General features: G+C 42.6%; 2 protein-coding genes across 2 annotated transcripts in view; both read left to right on the forward strand.

Moving 5' to 3' along the window:
* The window catches only part of Vdac1 (voltage dependent anion channel 1), a 33,189-nt gene extending 22,979 nt beyond the window's left edge, over positions 1-10,210 (forward strand). Inside the window, exons 6-9 of the mRNA XM_042688783.1 lie at positions 2,137-2,364; positions 5,222-5,372; positions 8,127-8,184; positions 9,259-10,210. Coding sequence (XP_042544717.1) covers positions 2,137-2,364; positions 5,222-5,372; positions 8,127-8,184; positions 9,259-9,350 — 529 coding nt within the window. The 3' untranslated portion in view covers positions 9,351-10,210. The remainder of the gene's footprint in view (positions 1-2,136; positions 2,365-5,221; positions 5,373-8,126; positions 8,185-9,258) is intronic.
* A 3,646-nt stretch (positions 10,211-13,856) lies between these two features.
* On the forward strand, positions 13,857-23,108 carry CUNH5orf15 (chromosome unknown C5orf15 homolog). Its single transcript, XM_042688782.1, has 3 exons — positions 13,857-14,030; positions 18,228-18,745; positions 21,644-23,108. The coding sequence occupies exons 1-3, from the start codon at positions 13,895-13,897 to the stop codon at positions 21,773-21,775; spliced, it is 786 nt and encodes a 261-aa protein (XP_042544716.1). The 5' UTR covers positions 13,857-13,894; the 3' UTR covers positions 21,776-23,108.
* The last annotated feature ends 1,601 nt before the right edge of the window (positions 23,109-24,709 follow it).

A 24,709-nucleotide genomic window follows, 5' to 3' on the forward strand; every position in this document is an offset into this window, starting at 1 on the left:
CATCCTCATATAAAAAAAAAATAAAAAAGAACTAACAGGTAGCACGTAGTTTCATGTGCAGATATTTTGTTACATACTTTTGTTTTTTTGGGGGGTGCTGGTCCTGGGACTTGAACTCAGGACCTAGGCACTGTCCTTGAGCTTTTTTTTTTTTTTGGCTCAAGGCTGATGTTCTACTACTTGAGCCATATCTGGCTTTTTATTGGCTAATTGGAGATGAGTGTGTGATGGGATTTCTTGCCTGGGCTGACTTTAAACTGTGATCTTCAGATCTCAGCCTCTTGAGTAGCTAGAATTACAAGCATGAGCCACCAGCACCCAGCTTTTGTTATATTTTCTTGTGGTAAGCTTCCTTTTCATTATCACAGTAATTAAAATTAATCATTGCCAGGTGTGGTGGTCCAGGACTCTGGACACTAAGACAAGAGAACCCTGAGTTCAGGCCTAACTGGGCTACCTAGTGAGACCTTGTATTGAAGGAAATTAAATTAATAATAACTCTTTAATATTGTCATATTTTTACTCTGTTCAAATGCACGTTCTTGCTTTCATGATTTTTACAGAATCAAAAATTGTGGAAAATTGGGAAATTTGATTTATCCCACTCCTCAGTCCTGAATTTTTTAGATTGTCTTTTTTTTCCCTCCTTGCCATTTATTTGTTGATACAAGATCACTGTCCTGTAGAGTTGTTTTTTTTGTTTTTTTTGGGGGGGGGGTTGGGTCTGATCGTGGGGCCTGAACTCTGGGCCTGGGTGCTGTCCCTCAGCTCTTCAGCTCAAGGCTAGCGCTCTACCACTTGAGCCACAGTGCCACTTCTGGGTTTTTTTCCCCCTGCTTATGTGGTGCTGAGGAATCAAACCCAGGGCCTCATGCATGCAATGCAAGCGCTCTACCCACTGAGCCACCTTCCCAGCCCCTGTCCTGTAGAGTTATAGACTGGATTTTACTGTTTGTATCTCCATGGTAATATTTAACGTGTTCCTCTACCCCGCCCCCCCCCCCCCCCCCTTTATTTTCTGTGAAGAGAATTTTTTTTTTTTTTTTGCCGGTCATGGGGCCTGAACTCTGGGCCTGGGCGCTGTCCCTCAGCTCTTCAGCTCAAGGCTAGTGCTCTACCACTGGAGCCACAGCACCTTTTCCGGTTTTTTCTGCTTATGTGGTACTGAGGAATCGAACCCAGGGCCTCATGCATGCGAGGCAAGCACTCTGCCACTGAGCCACCTTTCCAGCCCTGAGAATATTCTTTTACAGAGATGAGGGACTAAGGTAGTGCTGTAAACTTCTGGTTGAGTTGTACATGTGAGGCTATTCATTACAAAATGGTGATTATCCTTTCATAATCCCTTTATTATTGCTGCAATATTCCAATAAAGAGAAAATTTGTATCAACTGTTTAGTTATCGTGAGGTATAGTTAGTATAGGATAGAATAAAATGTTTGATTCCTTTATTTATTTATTTTTGTTTGGTTGAGGCAGTTATAGTGACTTGAACTCAGGGCCTCTATGTCTTGCTTAGTTGTTTCCAAGCTCAAGGCTGGTGCTCTACCACTTGAACTGTACCTCTGCTTCTCACTTTTTTTTGTCATCATGGGGCTTGAACTTTGGGCCTGGGTGCTTCTCTGAGCTCTTCAGCTCAAGGCTAGCTCTCTACCACTTGAGCCACAGTGCCACTTCGGTTTTCTGATGGCTTATTGGACTTAGTCTCACAAACTTTCCTGCGTGAGCTGGCTTTGAAAACCACGATCCTCAGATCTCAGCCTCCTGATGCCTGGCTGCTTCCTACTTTTTGGTGGCTGATTGAACTTTCCTGTCCAGGTTGTCTTTGAACTACAATCTTTAGATCTCAGCCTCTTGAGTAGCTAGGGAAAGGAGACTTTACTTAGCCTTGTTTTCCAGGCCTCTTTGCCTATGCCCCTTCTTTGTGATGTTGGCTTCCTTCAGGCTAGATTATTTGGTCAAGAGAGACTGCATTCTATTTGGGAGAGCTAGGCCCTGCTCTGACTTGCCCTGTCCAAACTCTCCTTACTCCCATTCAAACTGGGATCCTAAACCAACAAATTCAAATTTCTTGGTATAATTGATTGTATCAAGGTGAATTAGCTTCTGATTCTAATATACTTTCTTTTCTTTCAGGAAAAAAAATGCTAAAATCAAGACAGGGTACAAACGTGAGCACATCAATCTGGGCTGCGACGTGGACTTTGACATCGCTGGGCCTTCGATCCGGGGTGCTCTGGTGCTGGGTTATGAGGGCTGGCTGGCAGGCTACCAGATGAATTTTGAAACTGCAAAGTCCCGAGTGACCCAGAGCAACTTTGCTGTTGGCTACAAGACGGATGAATTCCAGCTTCACACTAATGTGTAAGTGGCTGAGTGTGGGGTTTGAGTGTATGTGTGTGAAAGGGGAGCCATTTTTCACTGTCACTATCATTATTATTATTATTTTGTTTCAGTACTAAGGCTTGACCTCAGGACCCGGACACTATTCAATCCCTTAGCTTTTTGCTCAGGGCTGGCACCCTACCACTTGAGCTACAACTCCACTTGGTATTTCCTTTATGGATTGGCTTTGAACCATGATCCTCAGATCTCAGCCTCCTGAATAGCTAGGGTTACAAGCATAAGCCACTGGTGCCCAGCTTTATTTATCCTAAACTCAATTATTAATTATTGTAATGTGAATTTGTTGGCACTCGATGAACCAAATGGCTTTTGAGCATTTTTGTTTTTCCTACCTACCAACCTACCCATACTGGCTGTCTTTGGTTCTTTTGTTCTGGGAAGCACACGTACCACCCTGGTGTGTACACAGGATGACTGGGTAATGACAGCAGAGGCATGAGGTATGAGTCCAGAGGGGTGAGCCATTGCTGCAGTTTTCTGGGTGCAAGATGGAGGTGGGTAGATATATTTCTCTGCTTGGCATAATGCTGTGCTTGATGAAATAGATTTGTGGTAGACAGATGAGATGATTATTAGTGCAGTGTAAAGGGTTTTCTCAGCACCATGGACATTTAATAGTTTAGCAACTGCCAGACTGTATAGTGAAGAAAAGAGAAGGTGGCAGGTTAGAGGTTAGAGAGAGCCCCTGATCAGTCTTGAGTTTTGAAGGACAGTGATGATTTTTAGGCTGAGGAAAATGAACATTTCAAGTATAAAAATAGCTAGGTTCCTGTGGCTCACGCTTATAGTCCTAGTTTACTCAGGAGGATGAGATCTGTGGATTGCAGTTCAAAGCCTGCCCAGGCAGGATAGTCTGTGAAACTCTTATCTCTAATTAACTACAAAAAAGCCAGAAGTAGAACTGTGGCTCAAGTGGTAGAGCACTAGCCTTGAGGGAAAAACCTTAGGGACAGTGCCAAGGCTCTGAGTTCAAGCAAGCCCCAGGATTGGTACAAAAAAAAAAAAATCTGGTTTTTATTTCTTGAGCAAATTAACCTGTGGCAATTATGGTTTCAACTTTACTGAGTTTTATTCTTCCCACTAGAGGTCACTAAATAGGCAACTTAAACTTAGCCCAGTAAGGCGTTAGTTTGTAAACTACTTCTTTCATTAATAGCAGTTTAAAAATTATTTTTTATTAAGCAGTTGTTTCAATTCCACGACTCAGGTTATGAGTACAATGTATTTTAGTCAATATCACTCCTTCCACAGTTCTTCCTGCTCATTCTCCTTCCCATCTATGTTCTCCAGTTACACTGTTCGTTTTACATCATGTACATTGAATAGAATGACCACATTTGCTTATCTTTCATCTTTCCATTTGTGTACCCCACCCTATCCCAGAATGTGTTTTAGCTTCCTGCTATTCATTTCATTAAACAGTAAGTTAATTGTTCAGAGGAATTACACTATTGGTCTCGTCTCCTAAATATAACATCCTTTAGTAAATTTATTTGTGCATCTATGCATATAATTTTGTATATGTTATCATGTATGTTTGTTTAATTTTTATTTTTGTCCATCATGGGGCTCACACTAAGGGCCTGGGAGCTGTCCCTCAGCTCTTCAGCTCAAGGCTAGTGCTCTACCATTTGAACCATAGCACCACTTCTGGTTTTCTGATAAGCTCATGGACTTTCCTGTCCAAGCTGGCTTTGAACTGTGATCCTCAGATTTCAGCCTCCTGAGTAGCTAGGATTACAGGCATGAGCCACTGGCACCCAGCTTGTATTTTATATCTAACTTCCACATGTGAGAGTGCAAATGACACTGTGCAAATAACAGTGTGGTGGTGGGAAGAAGGGTAAGGGGATTGATCAGACTTCTGTGGGTAGAAGACCACAAAGTTGATTTCTGTGTGTATATGTGTGTGTGTGTGTGTGTGTGTGTGTGTGTGTGTGTAATGTAGCTTGATCAGGGATCTCCTTCAGGGAATGGTTTTTATTTTATTTTTGTTGATCAGGGCCTGGGTACTGTCCCTGAGCTTTTTTACTCAAAGCTAGCCCTCTACCACTTTGAGCCACAGCTCCACTTCTGGTTTTCTGGTGGCTAATTAGAGATAAGAGTCTCAGGGACTTTCCTGCCCAGGCTGGCTTTAAACTGCAATTCTCAGATCTCAGCCTCCCAAGTGTCTGGATTAGAGGACTGAGCCACCAGTGCCCAGCCTGAGTAATGGTTTTAAAAGCTGGCTCAAGTAGTAGAATGTTAGCCTTGAACAAAAATCACTTAGGGCATAGATGTTCTTCCTTAGCTTTTTCAGTCAAAGTGGCAGACACAGGTCTAATTCCAACTTTTAAATTATTTATTTATTTATTTATTTTGGGGGGTAATTGGAAATAAGAGTCCAGCAGACTTTCCTGCCTGGCTGGCTTTGAACTCTGGCTTTGATCTCAGCCTCTTGAGTAACTAGGATTATAGGCGTGAACACCAGCGCCGAGCTTGGCTGCTTCTATTTTCTAGAGCATTGGAAAGCAAACTTCAGGTTCTGTGCAGCATGAGTGGATGTTTTGTTCCCAGTGATGCTCAAGCAAGCAATTACCTTCTGATCCTTTGCAACTCTTCTTTATCTCTGTCTTGTTCTCATCAGGCCTCGCGTACTTTAGCACCTGATTTGTGCAGTTTGGCAAGCTTCTGGTGATCTCAGTGTCAAGGGTTAAGCTTATTTTATTTCTAGCATCTCTGCCATTGGGTTGACTTATTCAGCCTCTGCCTCGTCTCTGTCCCATTTCCCTGGGCAGTTGGGTTTTCATTCAACTGTTCTGTGTTTGTTTTTCAGGAATGATGGGACAGAGTTTGGTGGCTCCATTTACCAGAAGGTGAACAAGAAGTTGGAGACCGCTGTCAATCTTGCCTGGACAGCAGGGAATAGTAACACTCGCTTTGGAATAGCAGCCAAGTATCAGATAGACCCTGATGCCTGCTTCTCGGTGGGTGCCTATGGGTGCATGCATCTCACAGGATTGCTAGAGTCCAGTGCTTCTGCTCAAGAGATTGAAGAGTTCCAAACAAGACTGGATGTTAATAGTAATAGTACTTACTGTGGATGCAGGCATTGTGGGGAGCCTTTTACATGTGTGTTATTGTATTTAATCCCATTTGGAAGAGGTCCTTTGTTACTTTTTTTTGGCAGTCCTCAAGCTTGAACTCAGGGCCTAGGCACTGTCCTAAGCTTTTGTGCTCAAGGCTGGTGCTTTACCACTTTGAGCCACAGTGCCATCTCTGGCTTCTTGGTGGTTAACTGGAGATAAGTGTCTTCATGGACTTTCCTGCTCTGGATGGCTGTGAACTGTGATCCTCAAATCTCAGCCACCTGTGTATGTGTAACTAGGATTATAGGCGTGAGCCACTGGTGCCTGGTTTCACAGTTTTTTGTTTTTTTTTTGCTCAAGGCTGCTAGGCAGTACTACTTGAGCCACAGCTTCACTTCTGTCTTCCTGCTGGTTAACTGGATATAAGAGTTTCTGGGATTCATCTGCCTAGACTGGCTTGGGATCATAATCTTCATACCTTTTTTTTTGGATCTGGTCGTGGGGCCTGAACTCTGGGCCTGGGTGCTGTCCCTCAGCTCTTCAGCTCAAGGCTAGCGCTCTACCTCTTGAGCCACAGCACCACTTCCGGCTTTTTTCTTTTTGCTTATGTGCTGCTGAGGAATTGAACCCAGGGCCTCAGGCATGCAAGGCAAGCGCTCTACCACTGAGCAACCTTCTTAGCCCCAATAATCTTCATACCTTAGCCTCATGAATAGCTAGGATTATAGGTATGACCTACCAGTGCCTGACATAATTTTCTTTTCTTTTTCAAGTTATCTCTCTTTTTATGTATGAGAAACTGGAGGCTTACAGAGGTTGACTGACTCAGTCAAAGGCACAGTATTGGTTCGCATTGGGGCCTGGATTGGACCATGCTAACTTGCTAACCAGACCTTTTTCCATGACTCAAAATGTAACAGAGGGAGCTTTGCCTGAAACCTAGAGTTCTGTATGCTCAGCTTAATTTTCAGTCCCTGCAGTGCACATTAAAAAAATTAGTCATAGGCCAGGCACTGGTGGCTCATGCCTGTAATCCTAGCTACCCTGGAGACTGAGATCTGAAGATCACAGTTTTATTCCAGTTCAAGCAGGAAGTGTGTGGGACTCTTATCTCCAATTAATCCCCAGAAAACCAGAAATTGCACTGTGGCTTAAAGAGCTAGAGAACTAGCCTTGAGCAAAAGAGCTCAGGAACAGCATCTGAGTTCAAGCCCATGATCCCCCCTACACCTGCAAAAAAAAAAAAAAAAAAATCAGTCATAGCAATGTGCTGTTGGCTCATGCCTATTTTCTTAGTTATTTAGGAGGCTGAGATCTGAGAATCATGTTTCAAAGCCAGTGGAGCAGAAAAATCCATGAATCTTATATCCAATTAACCAACAAAAAGCCAGAAGTGGAGCTGTAGCACAAGTAATAAGAACACTAGATTTGTGTGAAAAAGCCAGGTAAGAGCAGGAGGTCCTAGTTCTGGTACAAAAAGAAAAAGAATGCTGGACACTGGTGGCTCACGCCTGTCCTAGCTACAGAGGGGGCTGAGATCTGAGGATCACGGTTCAAAGCCAGCCTGGGCAGAAAAGTCCGTGAGACTCTTATCTCCTTAACCACTAGAAAACTGAAAATGGTGGTGTGGCTCAAGCGGTAGAGCGCTCGCCTTGAGCTGAAGAGCGCAGGGACAGCGCCCAGGCCCTTAGTTTAAGCCCCACGACCGACAAAAAAAAAAGAAAAAGAATTCAGTCCTTAGATCAGCATAGTAGTGTATGTCTATAATCCAAGCACTTGGGAAGCTGAGGCAAAAAGATTAGAGTTTCAGGCCAGCCTAGGCTACAGAGGAGCTCCTGTCTGAAAAACAAAAGATAAAGAAATCAGTGATTGGGGCTGGGAATGTGGTTTAGTGGTAGAGTGCTTGCCTAGCATGCATGATATCCTGGGTTTGATCCCCCGGTACCACATAAACAGAAAAGGCCGGAAGTGGCTCTGTGGCTCAAGTGGTAGAGTGCTAGCCTTGAGCAAAAGAAGCTCAGGGACAGTGCCCAGGCCCTGAGTTCAAGCTCCAGGATTGTCCCCCCCCCAAAAAAAAAAAAATCACTGATCAGATGTCATTTTACACTATAGCATTTCTCATGAGTCTTGCTTGAATGGTTATAGTTTTTGCAATGATTCCTGCTGGGCTAATTTCTGTTGTCAGGGGACACTGTAGCCTGCACCCTGCTCTGGGTGGAATGAGGAAGTCTCATGTTGCCAAATAGTTCTTGCTTGCTTAATCTGGAGAGAGTTGGGTTCTCCTGAACTGGGAACTGAACTTCTCTCCTTAGCATGAGGCACATTAAAACACAGGCAGAAGAGACTTGATTGGATGTGATGAGCAAAACAGAATAGTTAGAAGGAATACTGCCTGCCAAAAGCCTTCATTCTCCCTTGCTTTGTTTCCAGTGTAAGAGTGCACAACAACTTGAGCAGGAAAATGTGTGCTTACATTTGGTACATTTTCAAATTGAATTTAATGAATCCTATAAAGGAAGTGGTCACCAGGGGAGGTAATTTGATTCTGAAGCTTAGAGTTGGTTGATTAAAAAGCTCTTATTCACTTTCAAGATGTAATTTCAAAACCCTTCATGTTTTCACTTGCTTGGCCTTATCTCTTTTTCTATTTAGGCCAAAGTGAACAACTCCAGCCTGATTGGACTAGGGTACACTCAAACCCTAAAGCCAGGTATGTCTTAACTCCTGTGAGAAGTCAGTTCTCTGTTAAAAAAAATGGGGTGTTGGCTTGCTGATATATGCCATTGCTTATAAAATGCCTGTAGTAGGATAATTGTAAAGGAATTTTTTTTTTTTTTTTTGGTTGGTTGTGGGGCTTGAATTCAGGGCCTGGGTGCTCTCCGTGACCTTTTTGTTCAAGGCTGATACTCTATCACTTGAGCCACATAGCTCAAGGTTTTTTTGGTGGTTAATTGGAGATAAGTCTCACAAACTTTCCTGCCTGGGTTGTCTTTGAACTGCAATCCTCAGATCTCAGCTTCCTGAGTAGGATTACAGGTGTGAGCTGCTGGCACTGAGATATGTTTTTTGGGGGGCTATTTTCTCCTGTCCTTTCTTTGCAGTGTATAAAATATGTGGTATTTATCTCTAATAGGTCCTCACAGCTAGCTTATAAATCATCACATTGCCCAAAGACAATAAAATAAAATGAGTGGTTTGCAGCTGTTCTGCACCGCTGGCTAGGCCAGTCCGTGGTGTGTGAGAGATCCAGGAGCACCACCACCTTGAACCCTGTAAGGTTGACTAACATAATGTTGGAATCAAGTTGCCTTTGGGAGAATTAGCCCGTTAAATTTAAGATTACAAACTACTCACAGGACATTCATTATGTTTATGTGTGCATGCACGCTGTGCATGTATGCACACTCTGTGAAGGTGAATGCCAAGCCTCAGGCCTGATTCAGGGTTGGAATTTCCTCTGGGGATGATTGTGCAAGCAGTAAACTGTGTGGTACCAGTGAGAGACAGGCTAAATTGCTGTAGTGAGACAATGAGAGGGAAAAAAAAGTGGGAGGCCCAGAAGTGTATCTGGGTAGATTCTCTGCTCTGTGGAACAGGGCTAGTTCTTATGTAAGTTCCTGCTAGGACATCTGCTGGTCAAATGGCATTCTAAAAGGAGCAGCACAAGAGTCAGGTAGTTTGGCTTTGACCAATCATGTTTGGAGCAAGTTCTGAATTTGGGGTTAACTTCTCTTTTCTTTCCTCCATCTTTTCCCCTTTATTCTCTCTGGCTTCTGCCCTGCAGGTATCAAACTGACGCTGTCAGCTCTGCTGGATGGCAAAAATGTCAACGCCGGCGGCCACAAGCTTGGTCTAGGACTGGAATTTCAAGCATAAATGAATACTGTACAATTGTTAATTTTAAGCAGCATAGCTACCTTCAGAATTTAGTGTACCTTTTAATGTTGTCTGTTTGGGATGCAAGAATGCTAAATATTATGTTAGATCTCCAGGTTTAAAGATGATTCAGCTTTAAGGTGTTACAGAAGAAACCCGATTCCAAAAAAGATCCTTTCAGCTGTAGCATAGGGGAGAACTTAGTAGCCCCTCTAAAGATGCCAGGTTTCTTCGTTTTTAAATCTAGGAATTGCGGCAAATGGAAACTAATAATGAACTGTAGGTTCTTTGTTAATCTGTATTGAGTCAGTGAATGAAATTGTGACTTCCTGAGATTTGAACCTTGCTCTCCTTAACTCTTATTGATGAGAAGTTCTCATTGCTCGATGGTGTGTAAGACTCATCTGAAAGGGACTTTTCAGACAGATCTTCATGCCCCAGTTTCCACCCTAGCCCATCATCCAACCTCTTTTACAACCAAAAGTAGTCAGCAGGGTGTTTTAGTTATTTCTTTTCGTGCCATTTTTGGGTGGAGAGGGTGGGTATGATGAAGCCAATAATTCAGGACATAATTCTTTTTCGTGTTGTGGTTTTTCTTTTCACCCTTGCACGGAGTTTGAAATCACTTCCAGGAGCTCCAGATACACACTGGAAAGAGCCTGTATGACTGTAATCACATGGTGACAACACTAAAAATCTAAATTGGACTTCTGTTATATTCTCACCACTCAATTTATTTTTTAGCAATTTAATGGGTACATTATAGAGTCTTCCATTTTGTGTGGAATTAGGTCCTTCCCCTTCCAATGCTGTAATTAACATCACTTAAAATAAAACTTGAATAAAATATTGAAACCTCACCCTCCTGTTGTCATTATTAATAAAAATAGAAATGAACAGAGCATTGGTTTTGATTTATTCGTTGTTCCCTTATTGGTTTTTCTCTCATTATACAAAAGACTATATACCTGTTAGGGTTGTGAGTTGTTTGTTTTTGTTGTTGTTGTTGTGTTTTTGGTCAGTTGTGGGGCTTGAACTCAGAGCTGGATGCTGTTCTTGAGCTTTTTTGCTGAAGGCTGGTGCTGTACCACTTGGAGCCACAGCACTACTTCCCCTTTTTTTTTTTGGTGGCCAATTGGAGATAAGAGTCTCATGGACTTTCCTGCCCTGCCTGGCTTCAAACTGTCATCCTCAGATCTCAGCCTCCGGAGTAGCTAGGATTATAGGTGCGAGCCACCAGCACCTGGCAGGATTGTGATTTTTGAGGCCAGACTGGGCTACATAGCCAGACCCTATTCCAAAGCAAATCATAAAACCTTCACTTGTTTATATTTTTTGCAGGAGCCTGGGCAGGTGTGTGGGCTCTGCACAGGTTCTCATAATGCTTGAAACTGAGTTGCCAACCAAGTTTTGTTCTCATCAGCAAAATGCTTGACATCCTCCACATGGTTTAGCAGGAGTCCTTTTTTGGTTGTAGCGTAGAAGTCCTTATTTCCTTGTCAACAGCTCGGGACCATTCTCTGGGCCTGGAGCACACCAGAATGTTATCTTTATATCTAGTACCAAGAATACAAAAACTGCTCCTGTCTAATTCCTCTTATACTTGAAATCTCTTCCAGGAAGATCTCATCCTTTTTTCTTTATGTGTCAGTACTCAGAGCTTTATGCTCTCAGCTTTCTTGCTCACAGCTGGTGCTCTACCACTTGAACCATACATCTGGTAAAGGATTATTTTTGCTAGTTAATTGTAGAGGGAGTGACAAGGACTTTTTCTGGTTTCAAACTGACTGTCTAGCTCTCAGCCTTCTGCATATCCAGGATTACAGGAATGAGCCATTACCGTGTCCCCCTTCCCCCCACCCCTGTTTTTGTTGTTGGTTGTGGGCTTGAACTCTGGGCCTGGGTGCTATCCCTCAGCTCTTCAACTCAAGGTGAGTGCTCTACCACTTGGGCCACAGCACCACTTGTGTTTTTCTGGTAGTTAATTGGAGATAAGAGTCTCATGGACTTTCCTGCCTGGGCTGGCTTTGAACTGCGATCCTCAGGTGGCTAGGATTACAGGCGTAAGCCACTGGCACCTAGCTACCTTGTCCCTTTTAAGGGCTGATTAGATTAGGCATTCTCCCTACCCAAGGATGATTTTTCTCTTCCAGAAAGTTACGTGCTTGGTGAAATAACCTAATCAGGTATAAAAAACCCATTATATTCATAAGTTTCTACCAGTAGGCCACAGCCAGGGGTCATTTTGGAGTTTGCTCTAGAAGTTCACATACATGCAAATTAAATTTATGTTTGTGTAAATTTGTCCATTTTAATGTTCCTGATACACGTTTTTTTGTCTTCAACTGAATATGGTGTGTGTGTGTGTGTGTGTGTGTGTAAGCATACATCAACATCTGATAGTCACATTTAGAAATAACAGCTGTTATCCCTCTGAGTCTGACACTCCCTGATTTAAAATTAACTTGATTGTAGAATTTCATCCATAATGTCAGTGATTTCTACCTGCACATTGTCCAACCTCAACAAATAACTCCATTTTTGCTTTTAGGCAGATTTTTTTTTTTGGGAGGGGGGTACTGGGGCTTGAACTCAGGGCCTGGGCACAGTCCCTGATCTGCTTTCGCTCAAGGCTAGCACTCTGCCACTTGATCCTCAGTGCCACTTCTGGCTTTTTTCTTTGTATGTGGTACTAAGAAATCAAACCCAGGGCTTCATGTATGCAAGCACTCTACCACTAAGCCACATTCCCAGACCCTGAATTTTTTTTTACTTTTTTGATGTTTGAAAGTGGTATTTCTAAAGTATCAGAACTTTGTGAGGTAGCTCATGCTACTTGGTAGGCTGAGATCAGGAGTCAGAAACAAGGTTAGCCTGGGTAAAAGCAGACCCCAATATGCTGAGTATGGTGGCTTATCTTCCCAGTTATTTGGTAAGCATAAATAGACTGCAGTCCTGGCTGGAATAGCATATAAGACCCTATCTCAAAATTGACCAAAGCCAAAAGGGCTGGGTGCATGGCTCAAATGATAGCCTGTCTAATAAGCTCAAAGCCCTGAGTTTAAACCCTAATACTTCCCAAAGAAGAAAAAATGATCAGACTTTTAGTATTTTGTTAAGCTGTCCAGACACTGTGCCCCTCAGTATTTGTCATAATGTCATCAGGCTTATAAGGACATGCAGCTGTTATATTTTGAAATATACATATACATATATATATATATATATATATATATGAGTCCTCTGAATATGAGAAAATATTTTACATACAAGTTATTTATTATATGCCTATTGTATGCAGTGTGTTGTGATATATCACCATGCAAAACATTCATTAAAAGATTTGAGGCAAATTTGTTATGGGGACAAATGAGCAAAGTATCAAAGGAGAGGACTGCAGTGTGTTAAATTTATAATAGCCTTCTTCAAGTCTGAAACAATCTCCAAACAAGTTAGGACTGAAGCGGCTTATTCCTGAAAATGAATGGTGTTTTCTGTCTACTCAAACTCCTGGGCACTTGGCAAGATTGTGTGCTTTGGCTAACCTGGAGGGTTGCAGTAAGGGCACCATTCCCTCAAAGGGCTCGTGGTAGACTTCTGAAAATGAGATGAATGACTTCTTAGTTTTCTTAACAAGAGTTTGTGTGTTTCTGTGCTGTCCTGGGGCCAGATAAATGGTGTGGGGAAACCTGATGGGGAACACAGGCCCTTCTTTGTAGATTTAGTTCGGTTGTCTTTGGGGACAGCGGCACTCTTCTGAGGAAATGACACAGGGCTGTGGACACAATAAATATGGACTTTGTGCTACATTGATTTCCTAAAAATTGATGAATGGAAGCTTGTAGGTGTTTATGAAGGAAACATTCACAGAACATGCAAAACAACAGCATTGTGTCAGGGCCCTCACAAAACTTCTTGGGAGTTTCTGAATCTTCATCTAGCAAGGCTTTTAGCTTACAAAATTTAAACCGCAATAGGAGTGTATTTTAGAAAGTCTGGAAGCTAGTTTTCAGGACTGCCTTCCCTGGTTTCCCTTCATAAACATATACGTGTGTGCGTATTATATCTATTATTATCATATATATGGTTTATAATTAGGTAACTATATAAACTAATAACTAATCAACTATAGCTATATATAACTTAACCAATACATAGAACTGTAACATATATACTTGCCATCTTAGGTAATGTATTCTTTACATTACAGTCTCCCTCACCAGGAAGTAAACTGCATATGCTTGGGGTTCATTCACTGTTGTACCCGAACTATGAAGTGAGTATTTGTTGAGATAATAAATGACTGCAGGGGAGGATAAGAATGATTAAAATTCCATCACTTACAGCTGCCCTCCATCGACATCTTCCTTTGAGTTCGCTCTCGCGAGTGACCTGTCACGTGGGAGGCAGACCGGCGCCCTTTCAGCGGCTCCGGCACCACGTCATCACGCTGGGACGTAGACGGCTCGGGCGCGGCGCCTTACGCATGTCCGGCGTCATGACGCAGAACCTAGCAACAGCGCAGGTTCCCGGCTGGTTCCGTTATGGCGGCTGCCGCCCTGGGGAAGATGAGAGGGGCCATGCCAACCAACCTGCTGCCGGTGTTGGGCATCCGGGTCCCCGGCGGCCTGGCGGGGCCGCTCGTCCTGGCGCTTCTGTTGGCTTCTGCCGTGCCTGCTGGTAAAGGGGACGCGGTGGCCCGACGGGCGTGAGGAGACGGCGAGGGCCGGGGCGCGGGGTCGGTCGGGAGCCGGGCCGGGCCGGGGAAGGCGCTTCCGGGTGTCCCGAGCGGACCGAGCCGTCTCTGGGCGGCCGGGGCGAGGAGCGGGTGCTGGGGGGGGGGTAGGGGGGCTAGTGGGGCGGGGAGAGGTCCGAGATGGTGGGATTTCCCAAGGCCTGGGAGGACAGGTTAGGAGATGTACGGCGAGGGGGAGTGGCGGCGGCGTCCCGAGCCTCTTGACCCAATGGCGGCCGTGGAAATCTCCAGTTTATTTTCATCTATTGATTTATTTTTGTGCTGGACCTCCCGAGGCTCGAACTCAAAAATCCTAAACTCAACATGCAGTAGACGGAAAGGAGGATGATTTAAGCCCGGAGCTGGTGCCTCACGCCTGTCATCCTAATTACACCCCCAAGGCTGAGATGGGAGGATCAGGGTTCAAAGCCCGCCTAGGCAGGAAAGTCTGTGAGACTCTTACCTCCACCGAACCACCAGAAAACTGCAAGTGGCGCTGTGGCTCCAAGTGGTAGAGCGCTGGCCATGAGCTGAAAAGGCTGAGGGACAGCGCCCAGAGGCCCTGACTTAAATCCCCACGATGACGACCACCACCAAGAAGAATAAACCTGCTATAAACATTGGTGTATGGGTTTCTGCCTTAACGTGCATTTTTGTTTCTCTGGGATAAATGTCCAAGAGTAAAATTTTGACTTAGATGCTAGTTGCGTAGATAAGTTGTTTTTTTTGACATGCTTCTAAATTGTTTTCCAGAGTAGTTATTTTATTTTGCCTTCTTACCAGTAACAAGTTTTCTCTGCATCCTTACCACCTTTTGATATTGTCATTATTAGGTTTTATTTTAGCCAGGCTGATAGATACGTAGCAATTTTGATTTTAATTTCTTTTGTTGCGATTAATTGGAAGTAAGAGTCTCATGGACTGTCCTGCCTGAGCTGGCTTTGAACTGCTATCTTTTGGGATATGATACCAGTGATGTGTGAGCTGGGAATGTGGCTTAGTGATAGAGTGTTTGCCTAGCACACATGATACCCTGGGTTCAATTCCTCAATACCACATACACAGAAAAAGCCAGAAGTGGCACTGTGGCTCAAGTGGTAGAGGGCTAGCCTTGAGCAGAAGAAGCTTGGCGACAGTGCCCAGGCCCTGAGTTCAAGCCCCAGGACTGGCTATGAAACAAAACAAAAAACAAGTGATGTTGGGGCTGGGAAGGTGGCTCAGTGGTAGAGTGTTTGCCTTGCATGCATGAGGCCCTGTGTTTGATTCCTCAGCACCACAGAAGCAGAAAAAGCTGGAAGTGGTGCTGTGGCTCAAGTGGTAGAGCGCTAGCCTTGAGCTGAGGAGCTGAGGAACAGCGCCCAGGCCCAGAGTTCAGGCCCCAGGACCGACAAAAAAAAAAAGAAAAACAAGTGATGGGAGACTTTTGTAATTATACAGCATTGAGGAAAAGACTTTTTTTTTGCTTCTCTTTTTTCTTCTCTCCTTAGACATTGAATATTCTAATGATTATTTAACATGTTAAAGAATGTTGAATTGTTACCCCCCAGTCCCTCCCCCCCCCAAGTCCTGGGGCTTGAACTCAGGGCCTGGGCACTGTCCCTGAGCTTCTTTTGCTCAAGGCTACCACTCTACCACTTGAGCCACAGGGACACTTCCAGTGTTTTCTGTTTATGTGGTAGTGAGGAATTGAACCCAGGGCTTCATGCATGCTAGGCAAACACTCTACCACTAAGCCACATTCCCAGCCCAGAATTTTTTTTTTGTTGTTGGTCGTGGGGCTTAAATTCTGGGCTTGGGCGCTGTCCCTGTACTCTTCAGCTCAAGGCGAGCGCTCTGTGGCTTGAGCCACAGCACCACTTCCAGCCCAGAATTGTTTATCATTGCTTTTACTAATCAATACTGTATTCATTGACACTTACCTTCAGAATTATTGAAAATACTTCCTTGTTATTTAAGTATGACTGTTGGAAATCAGTAGCCTTAAGTGCCATTAATATGAACTTAATATCATAAGAAGGTATCAGTAGAGTAATGACTAAAATTTGGAAAATGCCATAATAGTCTATTTTTTCACTGGTTTGCTTTTTTTTTTTTCTTTTTGTCGGTCGTGGGGCCTGAACTCTGGACCTGGGCACTGTCCTTCGGCTCTTCACTTCAACGCTAGTGCTCTACCACTTGAGCCACAGGGCCACTTCCAGCTTTTTTTTTTCTGCTTCTGTGGTGCTCAGGAATCGAACCAAGGGCCTCATGCATGCAAGGCAAGAACTCTACCACTGAGCCACCTTCCCAGCCCTAGAACAGACTTTTTTAGACAAGTTTTTTTTTTTTAAATTACTTTATTGAGATTGTGGTTACATAAGTTTCATAATACTGTGGGATAGTGATACTTAGCTAAAGTCACAAACACATTTTAACCTTCACAAGGCAAATTGTTATCATCATGGCCTATAAGGCTTGTGAACTCCACAAACTTTGACAGTACACTATTTCTTCCAAACAGGGTGATATGTACATTTCCTTTTGTTTAGTGTAAGCTGTTCCTTCTTTCTCATTCCTTCCCTCCCATAGCTGCCCATGAGTGGCTTATTTTCATCACTGTCCAGTGTAGCTGATGGGCCCCTCTGCTGTATTTTTTTTCACCTGTTAACCTCTGATCTTTAGACAAGTTTTTAAGTTCACATAAAAACAAATATACAAAGAGTATTCGGATATCTGTATATGCCCTTCACAGTTTGCCTTAGATCTCAGCCTCCTGAGTAGCTAGGATTACAGGCATGAGCCCCCAGTGCCTGGCTTGTGGTTTTAATTTGTGTCCCTAATGGTTAAATTTTTTCATGTACTGTAAGCATTATGCCCACCTTTGTTCCTCAGCTCCACCCAGACCTGAGCCTCCTCCCTGCCCTCCGTTCCTGCCATACAGCTGTATCTTCCCTCTCTCCACCCAGACCCACCTGAACTCCCATCTACCTCACTTCCTATCCCAGACCCCACTACTATCTAGATAGTGGAGGCTACCATGTGCGTTCTCTCCGGGGCACATATGGCTCCTCTAATAAACCTTGTAATAATCTTTCTTCTGTGCCTGCCTGCCTCCGCATGGTCCCCTGGGATGGATGTGACGGATCCTTTTGTGTACTTCAGTAAACGCACTGTGCTGAATAGGTAGCAGCACAGTAAAATAATTTATATGTTTTGGTGCCATTTCCTATACCTACATTGCCTTCCTCAATCTTAAAATTTGTCTAGTTGTCACTTAGCTTTCAATTTCTAATTCTTGTCTTTAAGGATTTTTCTCCTTCTGCTTCCTTTGTATCATTTTTTCTTTTAAATTTGAAGGAAGGAGTCTTTCAGTTCAAATATCATTTAGAAATGATATCTATAGCAGCGTATAGCTTCTCTCTCTGTCTCTTTCTTTCTTTCCAGTTCTAGGGTTTGAACTCAAGGCCTGAGTGCTGTCCTTGAGCCTCTTTGTGCTCAAGGCTAACATTTACCACTTGCTTTACCACTTGAGCCACAGCACCACTTCCAGCTTTTTCTCAATAGTTTATTGGAGATAAACTTTCCTGCCTGGGCAGACTTCTAACCTTAATCCTCAGATCTCAGACTCATGAGTAACTAGGATTACAGATGTGAGCCACCAGCCTCTGGCTATAGCTTAAATTTGTTATATAGTGTTGAAAGTATTAGGTCAGAATTCCTTATCTTTTATTTTTTGTGTGTGATCTGCTTGAGCCAGGATCAGGCCACCTCTCCATCTGTTCTGGGATGAGTGATCTTAAATGGTGATGAAGTCCAGCCTCTGTTAAAGGAAAACAATGTGGGGATGGGCATTTAGATCTGACTCTTTTTTCAGTACAGGCTATGCTACAGATATTATGCTGCACATTGTTACTATCTGGCAAAGCAACTGTCACTTAACAATAGCAGTAAGGGACCAGTTGTGGTAGTGAAATCCATGAGCCAGGCAGTCAAGAGACTAAAGAAATATAACAGATAGCCATTGAAATTTAACTACCTTGCAGAAAGTTATAACTCTTAGCAAAGAGGAATGCTTAGTGAAAATGGGTACAGAAGCTTTTTGCTTAGTGGAGTTAAAGGTGGAGATTCTTATATAATGTTTATCTTTATTTCCTATGTATTAGGAACAGAGCCCACTGGCCAACCTGTACAAAATACAGATATTTCTTCTTCAAACACGAATACTTTCTCACAGGAAAACAAAACCAAACCTTCTGTTTCTCAAATCAGTACCACTCTCCCTCCTCCAACTAGTACAGGGAAAAGTAGAGGAACATCTGTAGCTCCCCGTCCCTCACCTACTACCTCACTGTCCCAAGAGGAGGCTGAGAACAATGAGGATCCTAGCATGGAGGAGGAGGATCTTCTCACACTGAATAGTTCTCCATCTACCGTCAAAGACTCTCTGGACAATGGGGATTATGGAGAACCAGACTATGACTGGACCACCAGCCCCAGGGACGATGAGCCTGATGAGACTTTGGAAGAAAACAGGGGTTATATGGAAATCGAACAGTCAGTGAAATCTTTTAAGGCCCCATCCTCAGAAGTAGAAGAGGAAGATAGCCACTTCTTTTTCCACCTTATTATTTTTGCTTTTTGTATTGCTGTTGTTTATGTTACATATCACAACAAAAGGAAGGTAAGTTTGAGACTTTTTAAGTCCTTTTAGTTTTACTATCAGTTATTTTCAAATTACTTTTTAGTCAGGTTAAAAGTGGTGGTAAAAAGTTGGGTGTCTAATCAGTTTATAAATCTATGATGTATTTGAACAAATTACAGACAATAGAGGAAGAATTAGGCTGGCAGCATAGCTCAAGTAGTAGAGCACCTGCCTAGCAACTGTGAGGCTCTCTGAGTTTAATCCCCATACTGCTAAAAGATAAAAAAAGTCTTTATTTCTTTGAACGGACAAAGTCAAAGCTCACTTGTGTGTGTGTGTGTGTGTGTGTGTGTGTGTGTGTGTGTGCGCGCGCGCGCGCGCGCGCACGCGCGCGTGCACGTGTACATGGGTGCATGTGTTTTGAGACAAGATCTTTCTGTGTGGTCAAGGCTAGTCTGGAACCCATGATTCTCCTGCTTCAGCCTCCTGAGTCCTAAGATTATAGGTATGTGTCATTATACTTTGCTCCCTGGTGATTTTTTAAAAAATGGTTTATCTAGTATCACTGTTCCAGTGGAAATACTTGTGGAGCAAGAAAGTTTATTTACTAATTTTACCTTTTATTGTTGACCCCAGTGATTTTGCAGTAGCTTTTCTGGTTATGAAAGTATTACATGTTTATTTTATCTAATTAAGAAAATACAAGAGCTTAGTAAAATTTAGGCTGGGTATACTGGCACATATCTATACCCTAGGATTCAGGAGTTTATGGCTGGGGGAATCATACATTTGAGACCAGTTTACATAGTGAATTCTAGTATAATCTGAACTACATAATGAGACCTGGTCTCAAGAAAATCAAAGAAAGGGCTGGGAATGTGGCTTAGTGGTAGAGTGCTTGTCTTGCATGCATGAAGCCCCGGGTTCGATTCCTCAGAACTACATAAACACCACATAAACAGAAAAAGCCAGAAATGGTGCTGTGGTTCAAGTGCTAGAGTGCTAGCAGTTTAAGGGCAGTACTCAGGGGAAAAGAAAGAATTTAAGCAACTCATTACTATCTAGAGCATTATTAACATTTAATGTGTAGTGATGCTGTGGCTCAAGTGGTAGAATGCTAGCCTTGAGCTGAATTGCTGAGGGACAGTGCCCAGGTCCAGAATTCAAGCCCCATGACCAACGAAAACAAAAAAACAAACAAAAAATGATTTTGGAGACATTGAGGAAAAATTGAATATAGCCTATACAACATTTAATGTGTTCCTGGTCTACAAATATAAATGTATATGTATGTTACAACTTTTAGATAGTTTTTGTGTTTTTTTTTTTTGGTTTTTTTTTTGGTGCTAGTACTGGAGCTTGAACTTAGGTCTTTATGCCCTCCTTTGGCCTTTTCTTTCAAGACTGATGCTCTACCACTTGAGCCACATCTCCACTTGTAGCTTTAATTTACTGGTTAGTTGGAGATAAGAGTGTCACAGAGTTTTCAGCCTGGGCTTAGCTTTGAACCTTGAGTCTCAGATCTCAGCTAGAATTATAGGTGTGAGCCACTAGTGCCCAGCTTCATATCTCATAGAGTTTTGTATTTTGATTTTTGTCTAATAAATCATGAGCATTTTTTATAATATTTAAAAAGTGTGGTGAATCAATTCAGTTATTTTCCTGTTAGACATTTAGGTTATTTCTCTTTTTGGTTCAGAAATAATATTGTAGTGAGCATTTCTGTGCTGGTGTTTGTTTGGTTCCATGAGGCAAATGAGGCATAGATAGGTGGTTCATTTAACATGAGGGCACAACTCATCACAGTCCCAGAGTTGAGCAGTTGAACATTTCAAAAGTCTTAGTGGGGAATGAAGCACATATTTCCTTTTTAATAGTTAGTGCTCAGGAAATCTTAATTCTTGACTTGTAGCTTGCTTTGTGATTTCTGGTTTGTTTGTTTTTTTTGTTGTTGTTGTTGTTGATTGTGGAGCTTGAACTCTGGGCCTGGGCACTGTCCCTGTGCTCTTCAGCTCAAGGCCAGAGCTCTCCCACTTGAGCCACATAGCCACTTTAGGTTTTCTGGTGGTTAATTGGAGATAAGAGTCTCCCAGACTTTCTTGCCCGGGCTGTCCTTGAACTTCGATTCTCAGCCTCCTGAGTAGTTAGGATTATAGGCAAGAGCCAGCAGCGCCCAGTGTGTACACTCTCTCTCTCTCTCTCTTTTTCTCTCTCCCTCCCTCCCTCTCCCTCCCTCCCTCTCCTCTCTCTCTTTCCTCTCTCTCTCTCCTCTCTCTCGTCCTGGGGCCTGGGCTGTATCCCTGAGCTTCTTTTGCTCAAGGCTAGCACTCTACCACTTGAGCCACAGCGCCCTTCTGGCTTTTTCTGCTTATGTGGTACTGAGGAATCGAACCCATTCCCTGGCTTTGTGATTTCTTGTAAGCCATCTTCCTCTGGAAGACCTTGATTTTGTTACTTGGAAATGAGAAAACTGGGCCAAATAATTTCAAAATGCCCCTCTACCTTTGAGAATCAGTGAATCTAACAATAGAAATCAGCAAAGAAACTGAGTTATTTGTGGTTACTGAGCTGTGTTCCTAGCTTTGTAAGTATTGGAGTCAGTGTTTGGTGCCTAGCTTTCTTTATTATGAACTCAGGCATTAATGAAACACACAGGCTCCTGGGCTCCACCTCAGGTTCTAAGCTCAGGCTCTGAAGATAGAGCCAATGGAATGGAGTCTTCCCAAACCTTTTGAGTATCCTGACATTTCAGAAGCATTGTCTGATCTTGTTAACAAGATAGAAAACAACATAGTATTTTTGATGTTACTTCATTTTTGTGATTGGGAACCTAGAAGAGAGACAGAGAAAGAGAGAAGGAGAGAACTTGCTACAAAAAGTTTTAATATATCTTCTGTTTTCTCTTTTGCATATCTAATTAATGTTATTTTATTCCAGATTTTCCTTCTAGTTCAAAGCAGGAAATGGCGGGATGGCCTTTGTTCCAAAACAGTGGAATATCATCGTCTAGACCAGAATGTTAATGAGGCTATGCCTTCTCTAAAGATTACCAATGATTATATTTTTTAAAGCACTGTGATTTGAGTTTGCTTATTATGTCATTTTATTTGCTTGACTTTTTATATATGATATTGTGCAGATGTTTGCCACAGGCATTTGGTACTTAAATGAGAGGTGGATCTCTCTTTTGCCTTGGTGCTTTGGAAATTAAATGTCACAAATACTTTTAGAGCTGAATTAATCAGGTGTCCAAAGTATGAGTTAAGCATCACCTTATATTTACAGTTTTTATTATTTTCCATTTATTGTTTTTTCTGAAATTAATACTACTTGTAAAAGATTCCAAACTTAAAAAAAATTCTAACATATATAATACTGCTGATTCAGATCTACTCTTTGCCATCCAAATGCTATTTTTTAAAGCACTTATTTCTTATTGGTCCCACACTGTAAAGTACAAGGGTATTATGTGTGATAATGTTTTGCATTAAAGTAATACTTTTTTTCTCTTAAGAGAACTCTGGATATTTTTAGGGAATTAAAACACAAAATAGTGATCTTGTTCAATCTGACCACAGTTTTAGGCAACACATTAAATATGTCAGAAACTCTGGCAAAAGAGAATATAGTTTGCAGTGAACATAAGATAAAATATCATATAGATAGCAGTTTTTGGTTTGAATTACTGAATTAAATTTAGAGGTGAAAACTGATAAAGAACTAAATGCGTGAACAGTTAATTTTAGCAGTTCATTTGTAGCTCTGGTCTCAAAGGTTTCAAGCAATGGGAAGAGTTTAAAGTTACATTTGTTCACTTTGTTTCTTACTGTGTAATAAGATGGAATAAACTTTTAGGTCATTATCATTTAAATATATCATTTAATATATATAGGCCTTTCAAATTAAAATTACTAGAAGTGGTTTGTAAACTTAAAGGATATATATCCATCCATACATAGTATACATTGTGTACACGCATATATGTATGTATACAAGTATATATGTATGTATGCACATTGATCTTCCCAGGCCTATCTTGTTTTATTGTTGGTTGTTTACAGCAACTGGAAATTATTTACTATATTTCACTTTAGCCTGTGTTTCTATCATAAAGAATTGATCAGTATGTAAATATGTGATTTGAACCCTGTTGTCATGGAAACCTTATCTTTACTGTGTGCTAACCAAAGCCCAGAGGAGCCAGTGGTCACATGCTTTGGGTAGAGCTGGAGTAGCAGTGCCGTCCACCGTCCTCTCCAGCAGACAGCTGACTTTCAATAAGGGAAGCACAATGGATATACACCTGAACTGTTTTATTGCAGCAATTTTTTTCATATCTGAAATTGTATTATTTAATATTTTGAATAAGATTTTAAAAAATAAATGGCAAAGATATAAATCAGTGCTTTTCCAAGCATGTTTCATTTCACTGGCCACATGTAGTAGGAACAGCATAGTCCCACATCTGGGAGGAAGTGAGCCTGAGTAGCCTGTAGTCCCTGTCAGCTGTAGAACCCTGCCTGCAAGGAATGCCGCGTCCATTTCAGCAGTTTTCTTAGGCTTACTGCTGGGTGCTGACATGTATTGACACTTTAGCAAAGTAGCATCCTTGGCTCCCTTTTTCTAGAAGGCTGCCTCTGCCTGCAGGACCATTCTTGGTGCATCTAGGGCCTTGTAGCACTGTATTTCTTCTTGCAGTTTGCGGTACAAGTTCCACTGCTGCCATCCAATGGCCTTTGGCTTGGAGCATCATGTCTAACATAGATTGAAAATGCTGCTGGACTGACAAGGTATTTGAGCTGCCAGAGGGGAGGAATTTAGAACCCACATTTGAGATGCCAACACTGAAGCACCTTACTCATCTATCTGTGATCTGCTCACATCTTCTAGGTATGCTTTCTGCATAGACCAGTGTTCAGTGTTTGCCGTGATGGCATAATGGGTTATCCCATAGTTTCTGTGTCTTAGCTGAAAAGGAAATAAACGTTGAAGATTTGTCCTGGCAGGCAGGCTGGCCTGTCTTGACTGGGTTTTAGGAATCAAGTTGTAGAAGTGTGCACAGGCTCTTTTGTGGAATGTATGACTTGCCTCACAGAGTGTTTGAGGACAGGATATGGCTGTTACTTCCTTCCTGCCTTCCAACTTGGTACTGCCTGGCATTTTTCCAGGCCTGAATTGGGGCTTGAACTCAGCCTAGGCGCTGTCCCTGAGCTTCTTTTGCTTAAAGCTAGCGCTCTACCACTTGAGCCACAAAGCCACTTCCTGATTTTTCTGTGTAGTTTATTGGAGATGAGTCTCATGGACTTTCCTGCCAGACTGGCTTTGAACCATGATCCTCAGATCTCAGCCTCTTTAGTAGCTAGGATTATAGGTGTGAGCCATTGGCAACAGGCTTGAATTGTTCTTTTTTTCTTTTTGGCTGGTAGTGGGGCCTGAACTCTGGGTGCTACCCTTCAGCTCTCCAACTCAAGGCTAGCATTCTACCACTTGAGCCACAGTGCCACTTCCAGCCTTTTCTGCTTATGTAGCGCTGAGGAATCGAACCCAGGGCCTCATGCATGCAAGGCAAGCACTCTACCACTGAGCCACCTTCCCAGCCCCAGGATTAAATTGTTTAGATAAAGTTTTTGAGAAACTAGATGCAGTGGGAACTAAGGCAGCCTTAGCTCTGCGCAGGATCACACATCTGGTCCTGGACACACCTGTACTTTGGGGATGAGGGCCAGGATATAGTATATCATACACCCACATTCCTACCAGACACTAATTCACACTGAGGTGCCATCTTTCCCCCCAAATCAGACCAGCTGCTCCCTGGTGAAGTAAAAGAGGTCACTTTTTTTGTTGTTGTTTTGTGTGTGTGTGTGTGTGTGTGTGTGTGTGTGTGTGTGTGTGTGTGATATGTGTGAAGGGTGAATGGTAGCACTTCTGCTTTCTCAGCTTGGTTTGGTGCTGGAGCCATTTGTCCTGGCTTCTGTATGAGGTAGTTCCATCTTATTGTGA

The sequence above is a fragment of the Dipodomys spectabilis genome, unplaced genomic scaffold (assembly GCF_019054845.1).
Source record: "Dipodomys spectabilis isolate Male_0828 unplaced genomic scaffold, ASM1905484v1 ptg000119l, whole genome shotgun sequence".
NCBI lineage: Eukaryota > Metazoa > Chordata > Mammalia > Rodentia > Heteromyidae > Dipodomys > Dipodomys spectabilis.